Raw genomic sequence first — 21,712 nt, forward strand, 5'->3', positions numbered from 1 at the left:
TCATGAAACTACACTTCTTGATGTTTATCAGCAACTTCTCTTCTCTAAACTTTTGAAATACTTGATTGATGTGCCACAAATATTCATCTTTTTTCTACTAAAAATCAAGATGGCATCCAAGTAAACAATAACAAACTTACCCAAGAATTCTTTCACTACCTTGTTCATCAACCACATGAATGTCCTTGGTGTGTTTATCGATCCAAAAGGCATGACTAACCACTCATCCAACATTTCATTTTTTCTTGAATGCAATCATCCATTCATCTCCCTCTCTGATTCTAGTCTAATGATATCCACTCTTCAAGTCAATCTTTGTGAAGTACTTCACACCACTAAAAAAATCCAAGTCATCCATTCTTGGCAATGGGAATTTATAATAATCTTATTGATGGCTCTTGAATCTATGCACATCCTCCATTCTCTATGTTTCTCTATTGTTAGCATTGTTGGTACCACACATGCGCTTGAAATTTCCCAAGTCAATCCTTTCCTCTACAACTACCGCACTTGTTTGTTTAGCTCTACATTCTATGCAGGCGTCATCCTATGTGTCTCTTTGTTTGGAAAATTGGCTCCAAGTGTTGGATACATATGATGATTGATGTTCCTAACTGGTGGTAATCCTTCTAGTAAATTCTCTGATATGTTATATTTGCACTCTATTTAGATACTTCCTTCAACAACAATTCCTCTTCACTTGCAATTACTTCCTACACTTCGATTTTCAGACTTTCTTGGAATCGATGCAAAACACATGTTCCCATGTCTCAATCCACCCAAAAACAAACTTCCATCCACCAAACAGATTCTAGCATTACCACACACTTCACAACTATGTTCCTCCAAAGGTATCAAGATATAATTCTTCCCATTCAAGGTTACATTGTAGGTATTCTCTCCTCCATTATGAATCACCTTCCTATCATATTGCCATGACCTTCCCAACAACATATAACATGCATCCATTGACATAATATCACACAATACCTCATCATTATATTATCCTATATGAAATTTCACCATACATTGTTTACTTACCAATATCTTATGATTATCTTGAATCCATGTAATCCTATATGGTTTTAGATATTTTATTCTCCTCAAATTCAACTTCCTTACTGTTATGACGTTTTCACACATTGCCCCATTGCAAATGGGGACCCCCACTTTTTACTTTGGCTTAGGTGTTTAGTGAGATCGTCTTAGCTTGGTAAGTTTAGTAGTTGTTAGCCCTTGCTTATGAGAACTGAATATGTCTTGTCAAGTCAGGATTGAGGTTGTGTTGCCAACCTTGCTAAGGTGGTTAGTGTTGCTTAGGGTTTGAAATAGCAATGGCATGAGTTAGGATTTTGAGATGAAAAAATAGGCTAAGGCATGAATTTGCTAAAATTGATCTTGATGAATATTTGCTTAGCAATTTCAAGTTTGTACAAATGAGAGATTTGAAATCCCGATTTGATTGAGGTACGAATGAAACATGGAACGAATCCATGTCCAAACGAAGGTGAAAAATCCTCCCTTCAAGTTGGAGATTTCACAAAATGGAAGTGGTACGAAAAAAATGAGGTACGAATTCAGTCCAAATGAAGGATAAATTTCCACCCTTGAAGTTGGAGATTCACAAATTGGAAGTGGTACGAACGAAATGACATACGAATTTAGTCCAAATGAAGGTAAAAATTTCACCCCTCCAAGTTGAGATTTCACAAAATGGAAATGGTGCGAATGAAACGTGGAATCAATTTAGTCCAAATGAAGGATTAAATACCGCCTTTCAAGATTTAAAGTTTTGGACTTGGAAGTAGTACAAATGAAACATGAGATGAATTTGGTGCAAATGAATGTCAAAATGCCGCCTTGCTCAAGTTTGAAATTAATGGAGAAAAGCTTTCAAGTCCAAACAAAAGACATTTTGATCAAGTCCAAACAAAAGGCGATTTGATCAAGTCCAAAAGAAAAGCTTTCAAGTCTACGTTTTAATCAAGTAAAACAAAAGCCACTCCAATTGTCAAGTCCAAATGAAGTCTTAAAAGCCGAAAACATTGTGCAATGAAAAGACAATCAACAAGAAGTCGGCCTACAAAGGTGGGCACTCGGCAAGGTATAAATCAAAACGTTTTATGTAAGATGCAAAATCAGCCTAATGAAAAGTTTAAATGAAAGGTGGCGACTTTTATCCTTTAACACCTATAAAGGATGACATTTGCAATCCAATTTACCACACATCCAAACATCAATCAAGCAAAATTCAATCTGCAAGTCCAAAACATCAGCGATTTTACCTTTAGCACATTCAAGGCGATAATTTTGAAGGACGATTTTCATCTTCAGGCCAATGATTGGACAAAAGAGATCAGCAATTTGGACAAAGAATTTTGATCATTTCATTGATCAAAATATACTTTTGAGAGAGGCGATTTGCATTATAAAAGATCCTAAGTCCAATCTAGAAAATTTTCAGTCCAAATTGAAGGCAAAATTGACAAAATTTAGTGAAATTCTATGCATCATCAGACCTATAGCAAGCATAAAATCAGAAGAGGGAGGTAAATGAAATTAGTATGTATTTTATGTATTTGACACCCCTTTTTGTTTGCTTTGCAGGTGACTAAGGAAGAAATCAAGGACAAGTCTGATGGTAGAAGGATCAAAATAATGCTTGAAAAATGGAATTCAACATCAATATCAAGTTCGAGTCATGCAAAGCAGAGATCAAAGTCAAGAGCAAGAAGGGGAAAGCTTATTTGATGAAGAAATGTTTTACAATCTTGAATTCCCAAAGTCAGTACATTGAGGTGTATCAAGAATCTTCATAACCCCAACCAGGTGTACCATTCATCAAGTAGATCATGAATAAGAGAAGATTAATCATCATCATCACATTGAGCAAACTAAATAATGTTGAGTATCAAGAGATATTGCTCAACATTCCTTCATGATGATCTATCAAGTCTACAAGCAAGTTGAGATGGCATCCTACTCATCATTCAACCAATCAGAAGAATTCCACGTCAACATGTCCAAATACAAATACAAGGCACCAGACTCGTCATATGGAGGCACAAACTTTGAGCTACCTACCCTCATTTTCTATTGGTTAACATTCAATATTGAACCTAAATGTGATTTTCTCATTGGTCAGAGGAGTTTGTTGTAACAAACACTAATTAGGGTTTTCATCTTGTAATCTCGGCCATTGATTGTGAATCAATCTGAGCCATTCATTGTAAAGAGCTATCTATGTAAGGCTCAGTTTTCTCATTTGTGAAGGGGGGATAATAGAGGTTAATAATAAAAAGATAATAAGAGTAGATGAATAGATAGATTAGAAGTTAGAAGCTAGATCAGAATAGAATAGGAGAAGAAGAAATTGTTGCTAAGACTTGTAAATGGAGATACTCTTTTCATCGAAGTTATGGTGAAATGTGTCATTTCCACAAGTCGCATGATTTCTATTTCTCAATTGCTTTCATGTTGATTAGATGAATGAAAGGAATTGTGAAAGATTAATGGTGAAATTCATATATCCATACCACTAGCAATTTGTTGATTGTAAGTTTGCCTTGTGTGGTCAACTGGAATTCTTAATGAGTTTAACTTCAATTGCTATTCACACTTTGATATGCATTGCCTTGATGGTGTCTTTGTTGTTGATAGTGATTAGAACATCATGTGCCTACCTTAGGAGATCGCACTAGCCTTATGGAGTTGTTCGTTGATGGCGAAGCAGAGCTTAGTTGGATTTCACCTAATCATTCATTGTCGACTTCTTAAACCCTACCTCCTTTGCCATTTTATTTTCCAAGCAAGTAGTTAGAATCTAAGTTGCAACAACATCCAAACGTTCAACGTTCAACATTCAAGATTACCAACAACCACATCAACCAATTGAGCTTATCCACAAGTCGTCGCCCGACAATAGAAACCTTGGAATCTTCCAATTGATCACATAGTTTAGCATTTGGGAAGATTTGGATCAAGAGGGGATAAGATACTTTTGGTATTTTATCCAGTGTTTGATTGTGCCTAAAAAACACATCAACACTTACCATCTCTTCAGAAACCAAATTGTTAGTACTACCACTATCAATGATAACTTTACAACACTTACCCCCTGATTTGCTTATCGTTCTAAACAACTTTGCACCAACTCCCTAGTTGTCTCACTTTGCAACAATACTCTTCTCATGACCAACGATTCATTCTTCTCAAGTTTCCCTATAGATCCTGACAATCCAACAAGTTTTTCCTCTACATATGCTACCCTTGCACCATCCTCTCCTCTTTTGCTAGCACTCCCTTTGGTGACATCCAAATGGTTGATGTCCTCCTCCACATTTGTAGCAAGTTCCTCTTAATGGCTTCTTATCAAATCCTCTTTTCACTCCTTTGGTAACCATTGTTGTGGTAGGAATTGTTGCTTCCTTTGTTATTGTGGTAACAATTTCTACCCTCCCTCTTGGAAGCTATCACTTCTCCCTTCGCTATAGTATGGGCTCCCATTCTTATTATGCTTCAGATATGGTCTCCTTTCATTGCATTGTGGTCTTCTCTGAAATTTATCTCCTCTACTCTTCTGAATTTCTCAAATCACTTGTTCAGCTTTTCCTTAGCTTTTAGTGCAAATTGGTATGCCTCTTCCATGGTTATCATCATTACCAAACTCAAATCTTCTTGAATGTTTGTTTTGAGGCCATTTATGTACCACACCACTTTCTCCTTGCTAGCTTCACCATGTCCAATTTTGATGACCATGGAACTCATCAATGTACTCCTTCACTATCTCCTCCCTTTGCCTTAGGTTTTGCAATCTTTTCATCATTTCCAATTCATAATCGGCAGGTATGATTTGGTTCTTCAATTTTGTCATTTTGTGATTCTTTCTTTTCCTCTCCTATTCAAATCTAACTAAACCTCCTTCTACCAAATAGTAGCATTTCCTTTCAACTTAGTTTTAGCAAATTTGAACCTTTCCGTATCTTCAATTTTCTCATACTCAAAGTATTCTTCCATATCATTCATCTAATCAATCAATTCATCAAGTTCCAATTACTAGCATAATTAGAAATCTCAATTCTAAGTCTCTTACCAATTCCGGAAATGTCTTTCAACATCTTTATCTGATTTTACTCTTCCTCTTCTAGGATTTCTTCATTTGGATCTTGAGCTCCTAATTCTTCATCATTGCTCAAATCCTCAAGTCTAGGGTTTAGAACTCTTTTCCTATCTTGTTCTATAGCATCCAATTGGATCTTGAAGCCCTCATCATGTGCAAAATTTCTTCCATCCTTCCAACAACAATGGCCATACAGAGCATTCTTCTCAGTGACATCTTTCCTCAGATCTGGTGCAACTATCTTGAGTCAACGATCTAGCCACAAGGTTGGAACTGCCTCACAATGCACACTCTATTAATAAAAACTTGCAAGCTACCTCAAGTCAGCAATATGTTCACCTTGGGATCTTCCAAAATTCCTTTACTCCCAAAGGATTTGAAAACTAGCTTTGATACCACTTGATGCAGTCTAGAAGAAGGATTGTGCAGTCTAGAAGAAGGATTGTCCAATCATACAACCAATATCGTCTTACAAAACAAGAACTTTTCATCGATTCAATATAATAGAATGATTACAACATGCCCATTGGCCTACTACAAGCAAATTATTGATTGGCTCACAGGTCACCATAGGCTTATTACAAGCACATGCAAATTGTGAAACTCAAAATTCAAACTCCAACTAGCCGACTAACTCTCTAACTGACTAGGAACTAAGAACTAAGAACCAAAACTCTTCTAAATGGTTTTCCATGGATGCAAGATGTGTTTATATATCAGCTCCAAGCTTTAGGAATGATCCACATCGACTACAAAATGTCCCAAAACTCGATGTTCTATGAAAAGTGTAGGCTGGCCCAAAACCAATGGTGAAGCTCCAAGAGTTAATGTAATTCATTGCAGTTCCATTTGTAAGTTACCCCGATCCCATGCTGCCTTGTAATATGCTGAAATTGATGTCTCAAGGTTTAGAAAGGTTCCACAAACTTTGCCTAATGAACTTTGTGTTGACTGCTTTGCACTGCAATCTTCTAGTGATTTTAACTTTTTTGTAAACTGATCCAAAGCCACTGAAATCTGGATCTGTTGTGAACGATACATTATGGAATTCTAGTTCTCTGTCGTGAGCCAAATTGAGGTTATACAGTGAAACATGGTAAGGTTCATGGGGATGCTCTTGCATCATTTATCCTAACAAAAAAGACGCCAAATCTACCATTCATTGTTAGACTTTGATGTGACTATGACAAAGAATGTGTATGCCCCATGTTTCTACCAAATTTTGTAGTCTTATTGCAAAACATGGCATGCATAGCATCATCAAGTTTGTCCATGCTCTTCCTAAAAATTTTCCTATACTTTACATGGACAACATTTGTATTGATTCATCATTAAACAATTATGACTACCATAACAACAAAAGCCTCTTGTCATTATGTTGTCATATTTTTACATGGTAAATTTAATTTCACCTTTGATATTCAATCTGCCAGTTCCCAACTTTTATTAATAAATTTGACATTTTAAAAAACCCTAAAATGAACATTAGTGAATCAGCAAATTTGTAAAAAGCAACATCAAAGAAATGTCATTGTGTCCCCAACACTTCAATTTTTCATGATTCCCTTGTTTAAAAAATATTAAGAACTAAAGGCACAAATATTATGAACCCACCTAGTCTAAAATACATGGAATGTACAAACCACAAAGTCTCCAAAGAATCATCCTGGCTATTTCTCAATGTTCCATTAACTATTCCAAGCAGGTTTAGGTTGCTTCCAAGAGCTGCAAGAGTTATCCAAATGATTCTTGAACCCTACAAGATATAATATCCATCTTTGTAGCTCCTCATAAATCCAATTTTTAAATAATGTAAAGCAATGTCAACAATGGAATAGATGAAAACAGACATTTCAAGTTCATATCTTTGTAAATTATGGTGGCTAAAAACCAATGTTCCACGGAAACGCATTTCCCCCCTTTTGACCCGCATTTCCGAGACGGGGATGTTTCCGGGACAAGGAAATGGTGACGTGGTGTCTCTAGTCACCGCCATCGGTGCTCCGTCGGAGACGAGGAAACATCTCTGCATCTCCAAGGATTCTTGGAACGTCTCCAAGTCTCCTTGGGAGACGTCAAGACGTCTTCAAGAATCCTTGGGAGATGCCCAAACGTTTCTCAAGGGGCAGGGAGACGTCCAGAAGTCTCTCGTCGCCCAGCCGTAAAAAGCAATAATTTTTTTAATTTTAAAAAAAATGATTTTGCGGGGTAACCCTAATTTGACATGGGCGCCACCCCTTCCCCTAATACAACACAACCACCAAATTTGATGATTTCATTCACATTTATAAGTCTGATTTTTTTTTCCAGCAAGCTGACGAGGAGAAAAAACTTGGTGAATCTGATTGAAGGAGTGAAAAGAGTGCAAGCCTGAGAGGAGTGAGAAGGAGCAAGAAGAAGAGAAGGAAGAGGATTCTACAACATTTTTCAAGAGATTTTTCAAGCACAAGGTAGGATTTTTATTGTTTTTTGTTTGTTTTATTTTCTAATTTTCAATTCTTAATTTCTTTGTTTGTTTAAACTTGTTTTGTTTTTTTATTCATTACATCAGATTTGATGTTGAATCTTGACGGCAAAATGATGAATGAATGAATCATTTATCATTTTACCCTCAAGATTTAACATCAAATTTTAAATAATAATAAATATAAATTATAAATTATAAATTTTGTAACTTGTTTTCAAAATTGAAATTTCAAACTTGTATTTCAATTTGTTAAACTAGGCTGAATTTATTTTTGTTTTTGTTTTGTGAAATGCAATGTCACTATCACAATGAGCTCCAATGACATGAGTAAGGATGAGATGGAAATCCATTCTCAGAGTGAAAATGATTCAAATTTTGAACCTGAGGCTAAGGGGGGTGACCATGGGGCGAGTGCAGCAGCTAGTACAGGTTGCCCTTCAGAGTTGTTGGCACAGCATGCTAGGGGTGCTTATGATCCTAAATCTCCTCTAAGACGGTTTGCTTCAAGAGTACAAGGCATATCAGGTACAGGTGGGGGAACAAGGAAGCAACAGTGCAACATTTGTGGGGTTGCATAGTTTGGTAGCATCACTAGAGTGAATGCACACTTCTTTTTTTGGAAAGGAAAACGTGTGGACCATTGTAAGTTTTTGGTAGAACCTAAAAATATAGAGCACAAAATTGAGATGAACAAGCTTTGGGGCATTCCAGATGATAAAGAAGTTTCAGTCCCTACTACTTTGCCTACTAGGGCAGCCCTTCAAGAGCCAGCAAGTGCAGCATACTTCTCCTCATACATCGCAGACGAGAGGAATGATGTCTAGACCTTCACCCACTTCCACTTCTAGTGCCATGCCCCATGCCCCAATCACGAGAGGTTAAGGGGACAGGGAAACGCAAGATGCAGAGTAACCCCATAGCTGATTTGTTTAATGTGCAGCTGAAGGATGAAATGGATGAGTCCATTGGCAGGTTCTTCTTTGCCAATGGCATCCCATTTCATGTCGCATGATCTCCTTATTATAGGGAGATGATGTCTATGGTAGCGAAAGGAGGACCATCATATGCGCCACTAGGTGAGAGGAAATTGAGGACCACTATCTTGTATAAGAGCTATTCCAAGATCAATATTTTGATGGAGAAGATGAAGGCATGTTGGGTGGCATCTTGGGTGCAGCATAGTTATGGATGGGTGGACGGACATTAGTCATCGTCCACTCATCAACATCATGGTCACATGTGCAAAGGGCCCATACTTAGAGCAGTTAATTGTATAGGGCATTGCAAAGATGTTGATTTTCAGTTTTAGTAGGGCATTGCAAAGATGCTGATTTTCAGTTTCAGGTCCTCAGAGAGGCTATTGAGGAGGTTGGGCCACAAAATGTGGTCCAAGTAGTGACAAATGCAGCCCATGTGTGTAGAGCAGCAAGGAAACTCATTAAGGCAGCCTACAAACATATTTGGTGGACCCCATGTTGTGTGTATGCCATGAACAATGCACTCAACGACATGGGAAAGATTGACTGGATTAGAGGAACGGTCAGCGATGAGAGAGATGTGTAGATGTTTATCTGCAACCACCACACTTCACATGCACTCTTCAGAACCTTCGCAAAGGAGTTCTTGAAACTACTTGAGACCAAATATGCATCCTATTTCATTCTCTTGGAGAGAATGATTGAGTATCAAGAGGCATTGCAACTCATGGTTATGACTACATAGTGGAATAGGTGAGTCGAGGCCAAGTCAAAGAAAGGGAGAAGGGTGAAGGAGATAGTGAAGAGTGATGTGATTTGGACTGATGAGAAATACATTGTCTCCATCATTTCTCCAATATTCCAGGTCATCAGATATGGGGATGGGGATGCACTTAACCTTGGAGAGGTGTATGAGTGCATCGACTCTCTGCTTGACCATATGAGGGTTGTTGTGTGAGTGAAGGACCCCATTCTAGCATTCTACAATGAGCACACCCGGCCAATCATTCAACACAGATGGGACAAGCTGAACACTCATTTGCATATGGCTGCCTATGCCTTGAACCCTAAGTGGTACAAGGCTAGACCAGGTGGAGTGACACCGATTTCGGATGATGAGGTGAAGGCGAGGTTCTTTAGGTACATAGAGAAGATGTATAATTCTAGAGATGTTGGCATGATTCACACTGAGTGGGGAAATTTTGCCACTCTTAGAGGCTATTCAAATGCGGCAAAGATGGATATAGAAACTATGGCACAAGAGGACCCACTTTTGTGGTGAGATTGTCATGGCCCGAAATCTTTGACCACCACTCTAGTTATCCGTATGCTATCCCAGGTTTCCAATTCTTCAGCTGCTGAGAGGAACTAGTCTACATATAGCTTCATCCACTCTCTTAAGAGAAACAGACTTACCTCTAAGAGAGCTGGAAAGCTTGTGGTTGTACATAGTGCTTTGCGTCTCATGGCCTACAAGACACTTGTGTACAAGGAGTCCAGCGGCACGATGGGATGTAGAGCCAAAGGAGCCATCACAAATTGATGAGGATGATCCTACCACTTCAGATGCAAGGTTGGTTGGTGTGAGCTTGAGGGATATTGACCATGGGGAGTCCAGCAATTCCAGTGATGAGTTTGCACTTGCAAATGATTAGAGGCCTCCCTTCACTACATTTTGAGTTTTGACATTTTGGCATTTTGTCTTTTGTAATGCTATTGTATTTGCTACCCATTGTAATGATGTATCATGTAATCATCTTTATACTTTATAGACTTTGTGATATTTCATATCAAATATTCATATTTTCAATATAATAGAAATCTCCAATTTGACAATTTCATTTGTCAAATTTAATTTAGCAATTAGCATTCAAGAAATCTTCGTATTTAGATTTAGTATTTCAAATTTTGCTATTTAGTATCTTAGCATTTTACTAATTTCCTATAGTTTCATTTGAAATGTAATTCTTATACTGTTATACATCTTTTCACAACTAGTTTTTAAAGTACTATAAGTATATGTATAACTATATCACCACCACCACCACCACCACCCCCTCTCCCCGCCACCGTCCCCAAACTTAGGCCCTTTGTCCCCCCGTCCCCGAAACCCGTCCCTGCGTGCCCCCACCTCCCCATCCCCAATGGTCGTGGAACACTGCTAAAAACTATCTTATATTTAACATTTTGTGAAAATGGTGTAGATTAATGCTTATTAAAAAGTGTATCGGTCGAAGTTGGAACACAATTAATTTGAAGAGTTGAATATGAAAAAAAATACCAATTATTATTTTCATGCAAAGATACAAGACACGGAAAACATGATATATTTGAGTAATATAGAAGTACATCAAGATCAAACAGTAGAGAAGCGTCTTGTAATACAAGGCTGAAACCAAATTATATAATATTGCTAGCTTAAGTAAAGCTAAGTTACCTCTTTCAAGGCAAGGAGATGAACTGCTTCAGCCTTTAAATTTTCATGTATTGCTGTTGACGGTGTTGAAATATGAACCAGCTCTCGCTGGACTGTCTGCAATATTACTTAAGGATAAATTAGGTAACTTGAAAATAGAAAAAATGTTACAGAATCATTTAAGTGGCTGGTAGCAAAATATCTAGATTTGTGAAGGTTTCCCAGCAAAATGATAAGCCTTTCTTATTATATTATAAAAGAGCATAACTTTAATCTATGAGATTATTTATCTTAACACCTTAGAAAGCACAACCTTAATATTCTCCTCAGGACAGACAAGCACCACATTTCAGATTGTGCATGCTAGAGCAATAGTATTTAGTAACAATATGGCCTAGCTTCTCTCTGTTCAAATATAGGAAATAATATCGACTGTAAAACTAGATTAAAATTTAAATTCATTCCAATGCAGAGCTATGAATCCTACTTACAGCTGTGGAACCCCTCTTTGCCTTTGCCTGCTCTGTAGTTTCAAGTTGTTCCATCCTCCCAACCTTGTACCTGAAAGATACTCACATTAATATCAATAACCTCCAAAATATCAAATCAAGAGGAGTGCATAATTGAAGATTTGCACAAGAAGAGAATACTGCACCCCCGTTCAAGCAACTTCAGAATAGCCTCTTCAATTCCACTTTCGGGGACACCAACCTGGACAGTTATATACTTACAGTTACAAACCATTGAAGCATCATCTACAGAAAACAAATTGACCACATCAAAAATGATTTACCAGAAAACCATTCTAAATTTTGTTGAAGTGAAACTCTAGCATAGAACTAACAGCAACAAAGTAGAAATTTAAAATGATACCATTGGAAAAGCAAACGCTATTAGTGTTAGAATTAACATTGTATTGACTATTGAGCTGTGAAATAAGTTTAATCAGAACACTGTTTCAATATCATTAATGTGCAACAAAATAATCACAACCAAACTTTGATGTTCTGGTTAGCTGAAGTACAGCATGCAACTTTTCAATCTTTATGATTCCTGGATGAATATGCAACCCCAATCTGATATCTCAAGGGCAGACTTTTGAGAGGAAAAAGGCAATTCATGTATGCTATATTTATTAGTTTGCAGTATTGAATAGAGAAAAATGTTAGAGATTAGCAGAGAATTGAAACTTACATAATGGAATTACAGAAGACTAATAATTTTACATAAGGTATGCACGTAGCCAGGCAACTACTTGGCTTACAGGAAATTTCTCCATATTCAAAAAAGTTGGCAATTACAGTGAATAGATAAATAACTTGAAATTTTTAGCTTATGATGGTAACGCTGTAATTAATTATCTACAAGACTACTTGGCACGTATAAAGTGACTAAGAACTGCACAATAGACTATTGCATATGAAAAAAGCAAGGCAACAATAATTCAAAAATCAAACTTAAACAATTTTTCAGCTGATAGTACCAAGGTTTATGCAGGTTCTTCCTTTGAAAAGAACGCAAGGCCTGAGAATAAAGAATTTTCTGCAAAAAAGGCAATGAATTTCATCCAGTTAATAGAGCTGGAGATTATTAGTTTAAAGGAGATAAATGGGGTTTATATTTCTGGATTCCTGCATTTAACAATGAACATAAGTCTGTCAATAAACGGAGCTCTGATAATAAAAGTACAGGAGAAAAGATTAAAATAAAGCATGAATAGAAGGAAAGTTATTCAAATTTTCAAGTAAGAGAAATGAAGGTAAAGATAAAAAAGAAGAGAAGAGAAAGGGAAGAGTAAATTCAGCGAGACCGATCAATCTGCTGCTGCAATGGAAAGGAATCGTCTACCTTAGATAGTCAGGAACTTGGGAGAATCCACAATCCAAAGCAGTCATATCAGAGAAGCTAATTGATAAAATCAGATTCACAAATTAATCAAATCAGAGACCCAAACTGATCAAATCGGAATCCCAAAGCATCACTAGGCTCAATGTCATTGTTTGAGTGGGGATGAGAATTGACAAAAAAGCTGAAGTTACTGAATCAGACTGAGCAACAGGTTACGTGAGTACAATATGCAAGTACAACAACAAAAATTGGGGGCGGCTGGGTACATTTTGGGTACATCAAAAAACATATACAAATCATATATGTACATTAATGGGAGATGATTACATCCAGAGGAGAAGACAAGCTAAATGGCAGGTTCCTCCCCTTAGGTGGATCTAACTGAATTTTAATGGTGCCTCTAAGGGTAATCCTAGGAAGTCTGGAGCTGGATGCATCGTTGGGGATAGGTATGGATCTTTGGTTTATGCAGCTTCAAGGAGACTCAAAATGAGAACTAGCAATGAGGCTGAATTGCAGGCCCTCATTCTTGGATTACAAATGTGGAGAAATCATGGCTTAACGAAAGTTGAGATAGAAGGTGACTCATCAATCATTGTTAATGCTATTAGAACTAAAATGTCCCATTGCTGGAAGATTAGCAACCATCATCGAAGGCCCTTCTGTTGTTGAATTCTTTGGACGCATACACAATAAATCATGTGTATCGTGCGACTAATGTGGAGGCAGATTTGCTTGCCAACCTTATTATTAGCTAGGAGGTTATTGCTGACATGGTGATTGATACATGGCCTCCCTTGAAAACACTTCTCAATAGTTCCATGATAAAAGTGATCATTAATTAGCATTTTGGTGTGAAATGATTTCAGAGCAAATGGGAATTGCTTTCGACTCACTTGGCTTCTGTTATCCCTCACATCTCAACCATGCCAAGTCAAGATCATGGGTTACAAAGAACTCTTGCAAAGTCAATGTAACGATGGCTCATTCAAGCCAGTTCAATTTTATGTAGTGTGCTATTCTTTTGGTGGCATCTGGAATGCAGCCATGGCACTCCAGTTCAGCTTGTGGGTGGTCATGGGCAAATTTCTTTTCTAGGAAGGATCTTGGAGCTGCGACTAAAGAAGTGTTTCTAAAACCTGTAGCTGCCTGTTACTTTTAGTGGATGAATGGATTTTGGGTGATGAACTTATTGTGGCAAAGCATAGATACAAGATCAACAAGGATATTTCATCCATATCCGTGACTGTTTTGTTGGATCTTGGTGATGTTGTAAAGTGTGCAAGCAAAGATGCAACATCCTATACACACTGTGAATGTGTTATGAAGCATATCAGAGCTGTTGCAGTATGAGTTTGAGAGGTCTGCATATCGGTTTATTTTACTAATTTTATATCTTCTTTGTAATTGAGGTTGGGGCCTCATGATCTGAGTTGGTGATCAGTTTTTTATTAGGGGATTGGTATCTCCTGTAGGTTAGTGCCTGTGACTCATATTGGAGTCTGGTGTCCTCTTTGGGTTGAAATTCCTGTGGGTCGGTGCCTACAAAATAGCTGTAAAACAATATTCTTTTGTGAGGCTGGATTTGGGTAGTAGATCATATTCTCACTGTGGATTTCTCCTTCTAGGTTTCCACATAAATCTGGTATTCTCTTGTGTTGATGTGCAGATGTGTTCATCTCTTGCATAGTTTCTCTTGATGTTATTATTGATGTGGTAATGTTATTAATGCTGCACTAGTTTTGAAGTTAATTTTGGTATAAAATAATTCAAGCCCCCTCTCAATATATCTGTGTGCATAACACTAGGGCTACCTTTCCTAGAAGATATATAGTGAGTGTTGAATGGTGACTCCATTATGCGGTGCAATCCTTTCATTTGCACCAACTTGCTGCAGAATGAGGCTTGGTGGCTAGGGGTTCAAACTTCCTGAAATAAGCAATGGGGATGTGGCAATGAAAGGAATTTCTTGGCTAAATATCCTGATTTCAAACACTTGCTGTCTGCTTTGGTTTTGTGTAAGCTAGTCTACCTATTTAATTTGTCTTAGCATTAAGTTTCTATGCCAATAGCATTAATAGATATCGGCAGTTCCTTTACCGAGATTTTGGCCCTTTTTCCCTGGCTATTATGGCTAGATTAATGAGGCCAAATTATGTAGGACTTTATCATATTTTTGGTTTGATATTTGGAAGCGACCCAAATGGTCACAATTTATATATTTACAATCTAAATACAAAAGTTAAGCTCAAAATAATGCATATGCTAAACAAAACTACCATAAATATTTAATATTTAAAAATTTTGAAATATAATATACTAATGTATTTAAAATATTTAATATTTATACATAAAATTAAAATTTTATAATATAGACAAACTATATATGTTATAGTAATGTCTATAAAAGTATAGAAACTTGTTCCCTTTAGAGCAAAGACAGTAAAGGAAAGCTGTACGGATGCCAATCATGATATATGTTATAAAGTGGTTTTTTCCCTTTTTCATTGCAATTATATTCATATCAATACTCATTTTTCCCACTCAAACTCTCATGTGCCCTCATGAGTAATAACTCCCAATAGGGAATAAAATATGCAAATTGTGTGAGATCCCATGAAATTTTCAACCCCAAACCCACCCTCAAATGTTTGCAACAGATATAAGGCCTTTCCACCCACATACAAACAAAATACTCACAGACGTACGCCCTTAAAAAATTGTGGGTTAGAGTTTCGCATTGTCCAATAGCCGTTTAGGGTTTCCTGTTCAAGACTTTAAAAAATGGGTTGAAACCATAGTTGAAAAACTCGGACTCGCCACAAACTCGGCAAACCAAAAATTTGGACTCGGACTCGGACTCGTGAAAAACTCGGCAAGGACTCGGCAAAAAAAAAAACCATAGTTTTACAAAGAAACATAAAGAAATTAATGCATTTAGAGAACATAAGAGCCATAATTGAAACATTACACGTCACATACTCATAATTTCAAACTTTCAACTCTAAAATGTATAATACCAAGATTTCTTCAATGCTAATTATGCTTTTATATGGAGCCTAATCAGACTCAGAGGTTAAATTTTCCCTACTTCCACTTGCGCAATTTCCCCCTATATTTTTCGATGGGGGTTTGGGGGCAGCGCCCTCAAGTTGGGGTCAAGGGGCATCGCCGAAGGATCCTGAAATTTGACTAAGTCTGGGAAATTGAAGAATCCTCCAAAAACTAGATTTTGCATTATAACTCATGGAGGTCCGAAACCACTCTCAAACATCCTGACAGTATATATGGAATATAACTTAAAGTTAAATGTTATATTCCATACATGAATCCTGACGGAGAGACCAAATTTTTTCACATGTTAAACTCAATTTTAAAGCTTGCATGGCTTTTTTTCTGGGTCGCGCGAGTCCATGCAAAAGACTCGCGCGAGTCCTTCATATGGACTCGCCAGGACTCGCCTCGCGAGTCCTTGGCGAGTCGACTCGTGGCTCCCATGGACTCGCGAGTCCGTGGCGAGTCCACGAGTTTTAAAACTATGGTTGAAACCTTCATTGGCTATTGTACTCATTTTGGATTCATTCTAGATTTACCACATCAACCTCAAAATCACCCAAGTTCAAGCTGCAGCATTTCCAGGTGAATCCAACTACTCAAAGTCAAACCTTGTGCAAACCACAGTGAATTCCACTCTATACAGTATACCCGGTTCCGGAAAGAATTGCACCTAGAAAAGGCCAATTTTCAAGCCATTTCAGCAACATAGCAAGAAAGAGGTAAGAAATATGATTGGTAAGGTGGAAGAAATTTTCACAAGCTCAACATACACAAGGCCCTAGGACAAAACACAAACTATTGCAGTTTGAAATGCTAAAGAAGTTCTTGAAACCGTATCAGGATCACTTTGTTTGTTGTATTATGTTTTCAAGGATTTGAGAGATTCTTAAGTAGCAGGTTATTCCACTAAATGTTAGTCGCATCTAAACATACTGGATGACCTCCTTTATTTGACCCTGTTGTAGGTCCAATTGAGATTTTCCCACTCTCACCATTTGAATAATAGTAATAATTTTCAGAAAAAGTGTAGCTTCAAATAGACAAATAATCATTTGCTCCAGCGACAAAGAGAATTGCACAGGATAGCTCCTGCTGGAAAATGCTTGCTGCTGCCTCTCTCGCTTCATAAATCCCTTCCATTTTTAGACATTCAGCAGTCCCAGTCAGATAGTCTATTTTATTTAGTATGTTATTATGTTTCAGTTTGAGGTGAACAAGATTTTCAGGAACAGAATATACACAATTGTTGCTAATCTGACTCTATATTTTGAATTGCATTGAGACTTGGACTCGGTAAAAACTAGGGAAGCTAATTTTTGACTTGGACTGGGCAAAAAAAAGGAGCCAAAAAGCAGCAAAACTGGGCAATTACAAATATACATATAGATTAAAATTTTTCAAGGTTTTTTTAAACTGTATGAGTTTCTTTTCTTTTCTTTCCACGCTCAGCAGACTCTGACAGCCAGGACACACAAACTACTGAAACTCATGAGTCTTGGCTGTCAGACTCTGCTGAGTCTGAGTCAAGGCTACAGACTCGCCAAATCTGACTTGGACTTGGTTCTGCAAGTCCTCATTGAGACTTGCAAGTCTCAGTGTTGCAAGTCCTCATCAGGACTTGATGAATCTCAACAACTGATATTTTGTCAAAGTTCACAGCATGATTCAATAAATGTATTTGGTTATGAATGTATGGCATTTAAAAACTAAAATTTGCTCTATTCAATGGGTATTTTGGTCTTTTGCGATAAAATTGAAGGGTCATAAAAGTACCAAAAAAAATTGTTTCTATCCAAATTGCAAATTGCACTTTTGCTTCTCAGCTAGAATGGGATAAGGGGCCTCAGATAGGTACCCCCCTTTAAATTATCAAAACATATATACAGCAGAGAAATCGCTTCTGTAGAATAAATTATTGTGTTAACAATTGTTGTCATAGATTGATCTCCTATCCCAAAAAGAAATAAATACTAATGAGCTACAATAAAATGTCAACTTGACAGCTTAAAAAACAGTCCACAAGTTTTTTCGTTTAAGTTTATAATTGTTAATTCTGCAGTATTACCTGTCTACACTTGCCAACACCACTAATAATCATTTTCCAATCAAACTCCTTCTGGCCAATCTCAGCATCCACCTCATAGAGCTCATAAAACTTGCCCTGTAGAAGCATGCATTAAGATAATAAGCAAGAACAATTAGCACATTTAAACGATCACCTGCTAATTATTAGATACAAGGGTCAATGGATACTCATCATACCAGTTGATTATTTGTAATCTATTAACCATGAAAATAAAAGCATCAAATTACTTCTGTGATCTGAAGCATTAATAACAGATTTCAATAAATTAAACTATATGTTTGTCTTGAACTTTCAAATATTTATCACAAACGATTCAAAATTTCTTTTACCTTCAACATTATATATTTCATTTGATATCAATTTAAATTTTATATCACTTTGGCTGGAAGTCTATTATGGGTTATCTCCAAAAAATATATTTTTTATTTAGAGCAAGCAATGTATCATGTGAGATAAAATATACAGAAACCTACCAAAGTTATTAATATAGATATCAAACTAAAACCACAAAAAGAACATCATCCATAATATACTTGAGTTTGCATGTGGCAATATGAAAAGAGATCCAAAACATATAGAAAATTAAGCTTATCACAACCAATATGCAATAGTAATGCCTAATATCATAATTTCTTATCCAATTAACATATCAGAGAGAAATGGTGAAGCAAAGGTCTCAAAAAAAAAAAAAAGTATGGATTCAATTTTGTTACTAAAATCAACAAACAACACTTCTGTTAAAAGATATGACAGAATTTCTGCAATCTAACAAGTTCAGTAGGCATCCTGACAAACCCACAACTTACCACTTTAAAAAATAGTATAGTATCCATGTACTGGCATTTTGTTGTCCAGTACTGTTTTTGAGATGCTGACATTTTGTCTAAAACATCTTTGGGAATATGCAGAGTTCTTTTATCATACAAAGGATCACTTGGCCTCCTTAGTTTGGCATCCCTTATGACCGAAGGATCAAGAAATTCAAATTTTGACTTTGATTTTTCCCAGGCTCCTCCATGCTCCAGCCCATCCTCCCCTAATACTTCGATTAGTTTTCTTCTTTTGTTAGGATCTGAGGCAGGTAAAAGCTCCTGACACCTGGTAACTTCCGAATTGTCTTCAAGAATTCTTTTATTTCTGGGTACAAAAGGTTGCACAGCAGGTGTGTCTGGCCAATCAAAATCTGCTGCTACATCATTTTGCACAGCCAATAACCGATCTTCAAATGTTTTCTCATAAGCATATAGTTCACGCTTCCTGCAGAAGAAGCAAACAAGATCAGATGTATCCATGAAAAACTAGTTTAGAGGAATCAATATGACAAAGTAAATGAGTCCCCTGGAGCTTGCAGACAATAACAGTTTTCCAAGGGCAATGACTTCTGTTTAATATGTGCCAAGAATTCGTCACAAGTAAAACTTCGATATCTCTCATAACCTATGTTAAAGCATTTCAAGAAGCATTCTATGAACCTACAATCAATTTGCATATTATTTTTAGTAAAACCAACTTATTATTTTTATTGCTTTGTGTAGAAGCATGTAACTAATTAAAAATATGTCACTTGTATTTATAGAAGAGCTCATTTGATCTGCTACCTGTCTCCCCTTGCTAAGAGAAATGCAGGCTATGCTGCCTGTCTTCCCTTCCTTAGAGAAATAGATTATGGTCTTCAGTGCCCATAATTTTCTAAGAAAAAGTAATGCAATATCAGATTCAAACATTCTATCAAAAAAGGCTAACCATTTACTGCATATTCAAAACATTATTAGCAGATAGTTTATTTTGTACATAAACGATTTATGCTAATCATGCAGTGTCCCAATCCCGGCAAGGAAGTAATTGGTGAGACTTCTTCCTATGATAAAACTTTTATTAAATTTATCTATAAAGACAAATCTGTAATCTGACATGTACATTTCATATAAAGACCAAAACGGTAGGTGTAGCTTGCACAGAACCATAAATCAAGGTAAATCACATCCTACATCGTAGGTGGGAGAAACCATGACTTGTTGATAGTACTGATACAACAGAATTAACATATAATTGAACTGACACCAAATTCTCAAAATAAGCACATCACTCGGGCTCAAAAAACAAAAGAAAAATAGCACCCCATGTCAAATCCATATTAAGATGGATTGGCACTAGTTTTGTTTCATTTAGTTCTAAAAGGGAACATGGTCTGCCACGGTGACGCCTTCAACAGAAACAAACCAATTTATGAAATCTATCCCTAAATTTCTGATGTACTAAATCTAGTTTGTGAATCTGGGCAGTGGAGACCTTAAAACATCACCCTTTGTGAAACCCTTCATAGTCCCCACAGGTGGATGTACACGATTAAAAAAAGTAATTTTGTCCGCCAGTTTAAAGTATCCCTCATTCTGCTTTAAATAATGAACTTCCTCCTAATTAATAGGCTTAAATAATGCCACTCTTCTTCAAAAGAGGCCCGATAAATCACAAAATTGTGAATCAAATGACTACCACCGCCCAAAACTTGTCGCTCAATTGATCAAAAATTTATCTTTTAGAACGTAAATTAATGGCATTCCCAAGGAGAGAAAGTGAGAACGGCTAACTATGAAATTCATCTTTAGCCTAGTCACTTGTTTATGCACATATACAGTCGGTTCTAAAGTTAAATGACGAACATAATTTAAATAGCACTCGACTTACTGGTAAATAGCTTCGTCAAATGTATCAACAATATTAAATATCAATAGCTCTGACAGATTGAAAAGTGAACTCCCTAAAAATTAGCATTTAACATTTTTCCCTTTACCATTAAACATTGATCCTTTCCCACCGATCGAACACTCCACGTTCTGATAACACTAAAATTTGCCCGAGAATCCTACAAATTTGAAAAATAGCATACCTTTGCACGCCGGAACATTTATCACTGTCGAATTCAATTACTCCTTTGTTCGGAGGAGTTTTAAACGGGGTTTTCTGCAAGGCATGAAGAGGGGAATCTTCATTTTCTGCAACAAGAGACCGTTCTCTATTCCCTAACGGCGTTTTGATCGCCTGAGCTTCCGGTAAATCGGACGGTAACCCTTCCACACTAGAAGACGGAGCCCCCGGGAGGGAAAACTTGTGCTGAAGTTGAGAAAATTGAATTGGTTTTTCTTGGCGACGCTCCAACATTTCCAAGTAGGAAAGTTGTTTAAAATTCGCATTGGGGTTTTGCTTGGGTTTAGGGGGTTTTTCAGCGGACTTTGAAAAGAAAGAACTGATCGAACTTTGGCCTTTCATTTTTGGGGCTGTGAACAGTTCCTTCTGGGACAGATTTAAGTTGGTTCAGATAGAAATGGTAGAGTGATTTACCACTCGGAAGGGAGTAAATTTCAGACCAGAATTTTGGGCGGGAAGCGTTAAATAGTTGTACCCTGACCTCAGGTCGAGAAGGAAAAGGACCGTTAAATACTCTACAAATAACTAAGGAGACGGACTTCAGTGTTATGCCCCATAAAAAGGATTTTTTTTTCAATCTGTAATTTATATTTATAATTGTAATAACACAATTTGTCTGCCAATTTTTTTTTGGTTCGAGTTGACAAGTTTAAGGTTGAATGAATGACTAAAATTTCATGGTTCAAATTGAGAAGTTTAAGGTTGAATGAATGACCAAATTTTCATGGTTCCAGTTGAGAAGTTTAAGGTTGAATGAATGAAAGAAAGATTTTTAATAAATGAAGTTAAAGTAATTTTAATGATGAAGTTTGCAGCT

The 21,712-nt window shown here is 36.8% G+C and overlaps 1 protein-coding gene across 1 annotated transcript in view; it reads right to left on the reverse strand.

The window, feature by feature from the left end:
• LOC131036830 (DNA mismatch repair protein MSH7) overlaps nt 1-21,416 on the reverse strand; it is a 106,059-nt gene extending 84,643 nt beyond the window's left edge. Inside the window, exons 1-6 of the mRNA XM_057968823.2 lie at nt 20,858-21,416; nt 18,777-19,227; nt 17,950-18,045; nt 11,635-11,690; nt 11,471-11,540; nt 11,001-11,096 (exon numbers count right to left, since the gene is read on the reverse strand). Of these exons, the coding sequence (XP_057824806.2) occupies nt 11,001-11,096; nt 11,471-11,540; nt 11,635-11,690; nt 17,950-18,045; nt 18,777-19,227; nt 20,858-21,237 (1,149 nt within the window). The 5' untranslated portion in view covers nt 21,238-21,416. The remainder of the gene's footprint in view (nt 1-11,000; nt 11,097-11,470; nt 11,541-11,634; nt 11,691-17,949; nt 18,046-18,776; nt 19,228-20,857) is intronic.
• Between the last annotated feature and the right edge of the window lie 296 nt (nt 21,417-21,712).

The sequence above is a fragment of the Cryptomeria japonica genome, chromosome 3 (genome assembly GCF_030272615.1).
Source record: "Cryptomeria japonica chromosome 3, Sugi_1.0, whole genome shotgun sequence".
Taxonomy (NCBI): domain Eukaryota; kingdom Viridiplantae; phylum Streptophyta; class Pinopsida; order Cupressales; family Cupressaceae; genus Cryptomeria; species Cryptomeria japonica.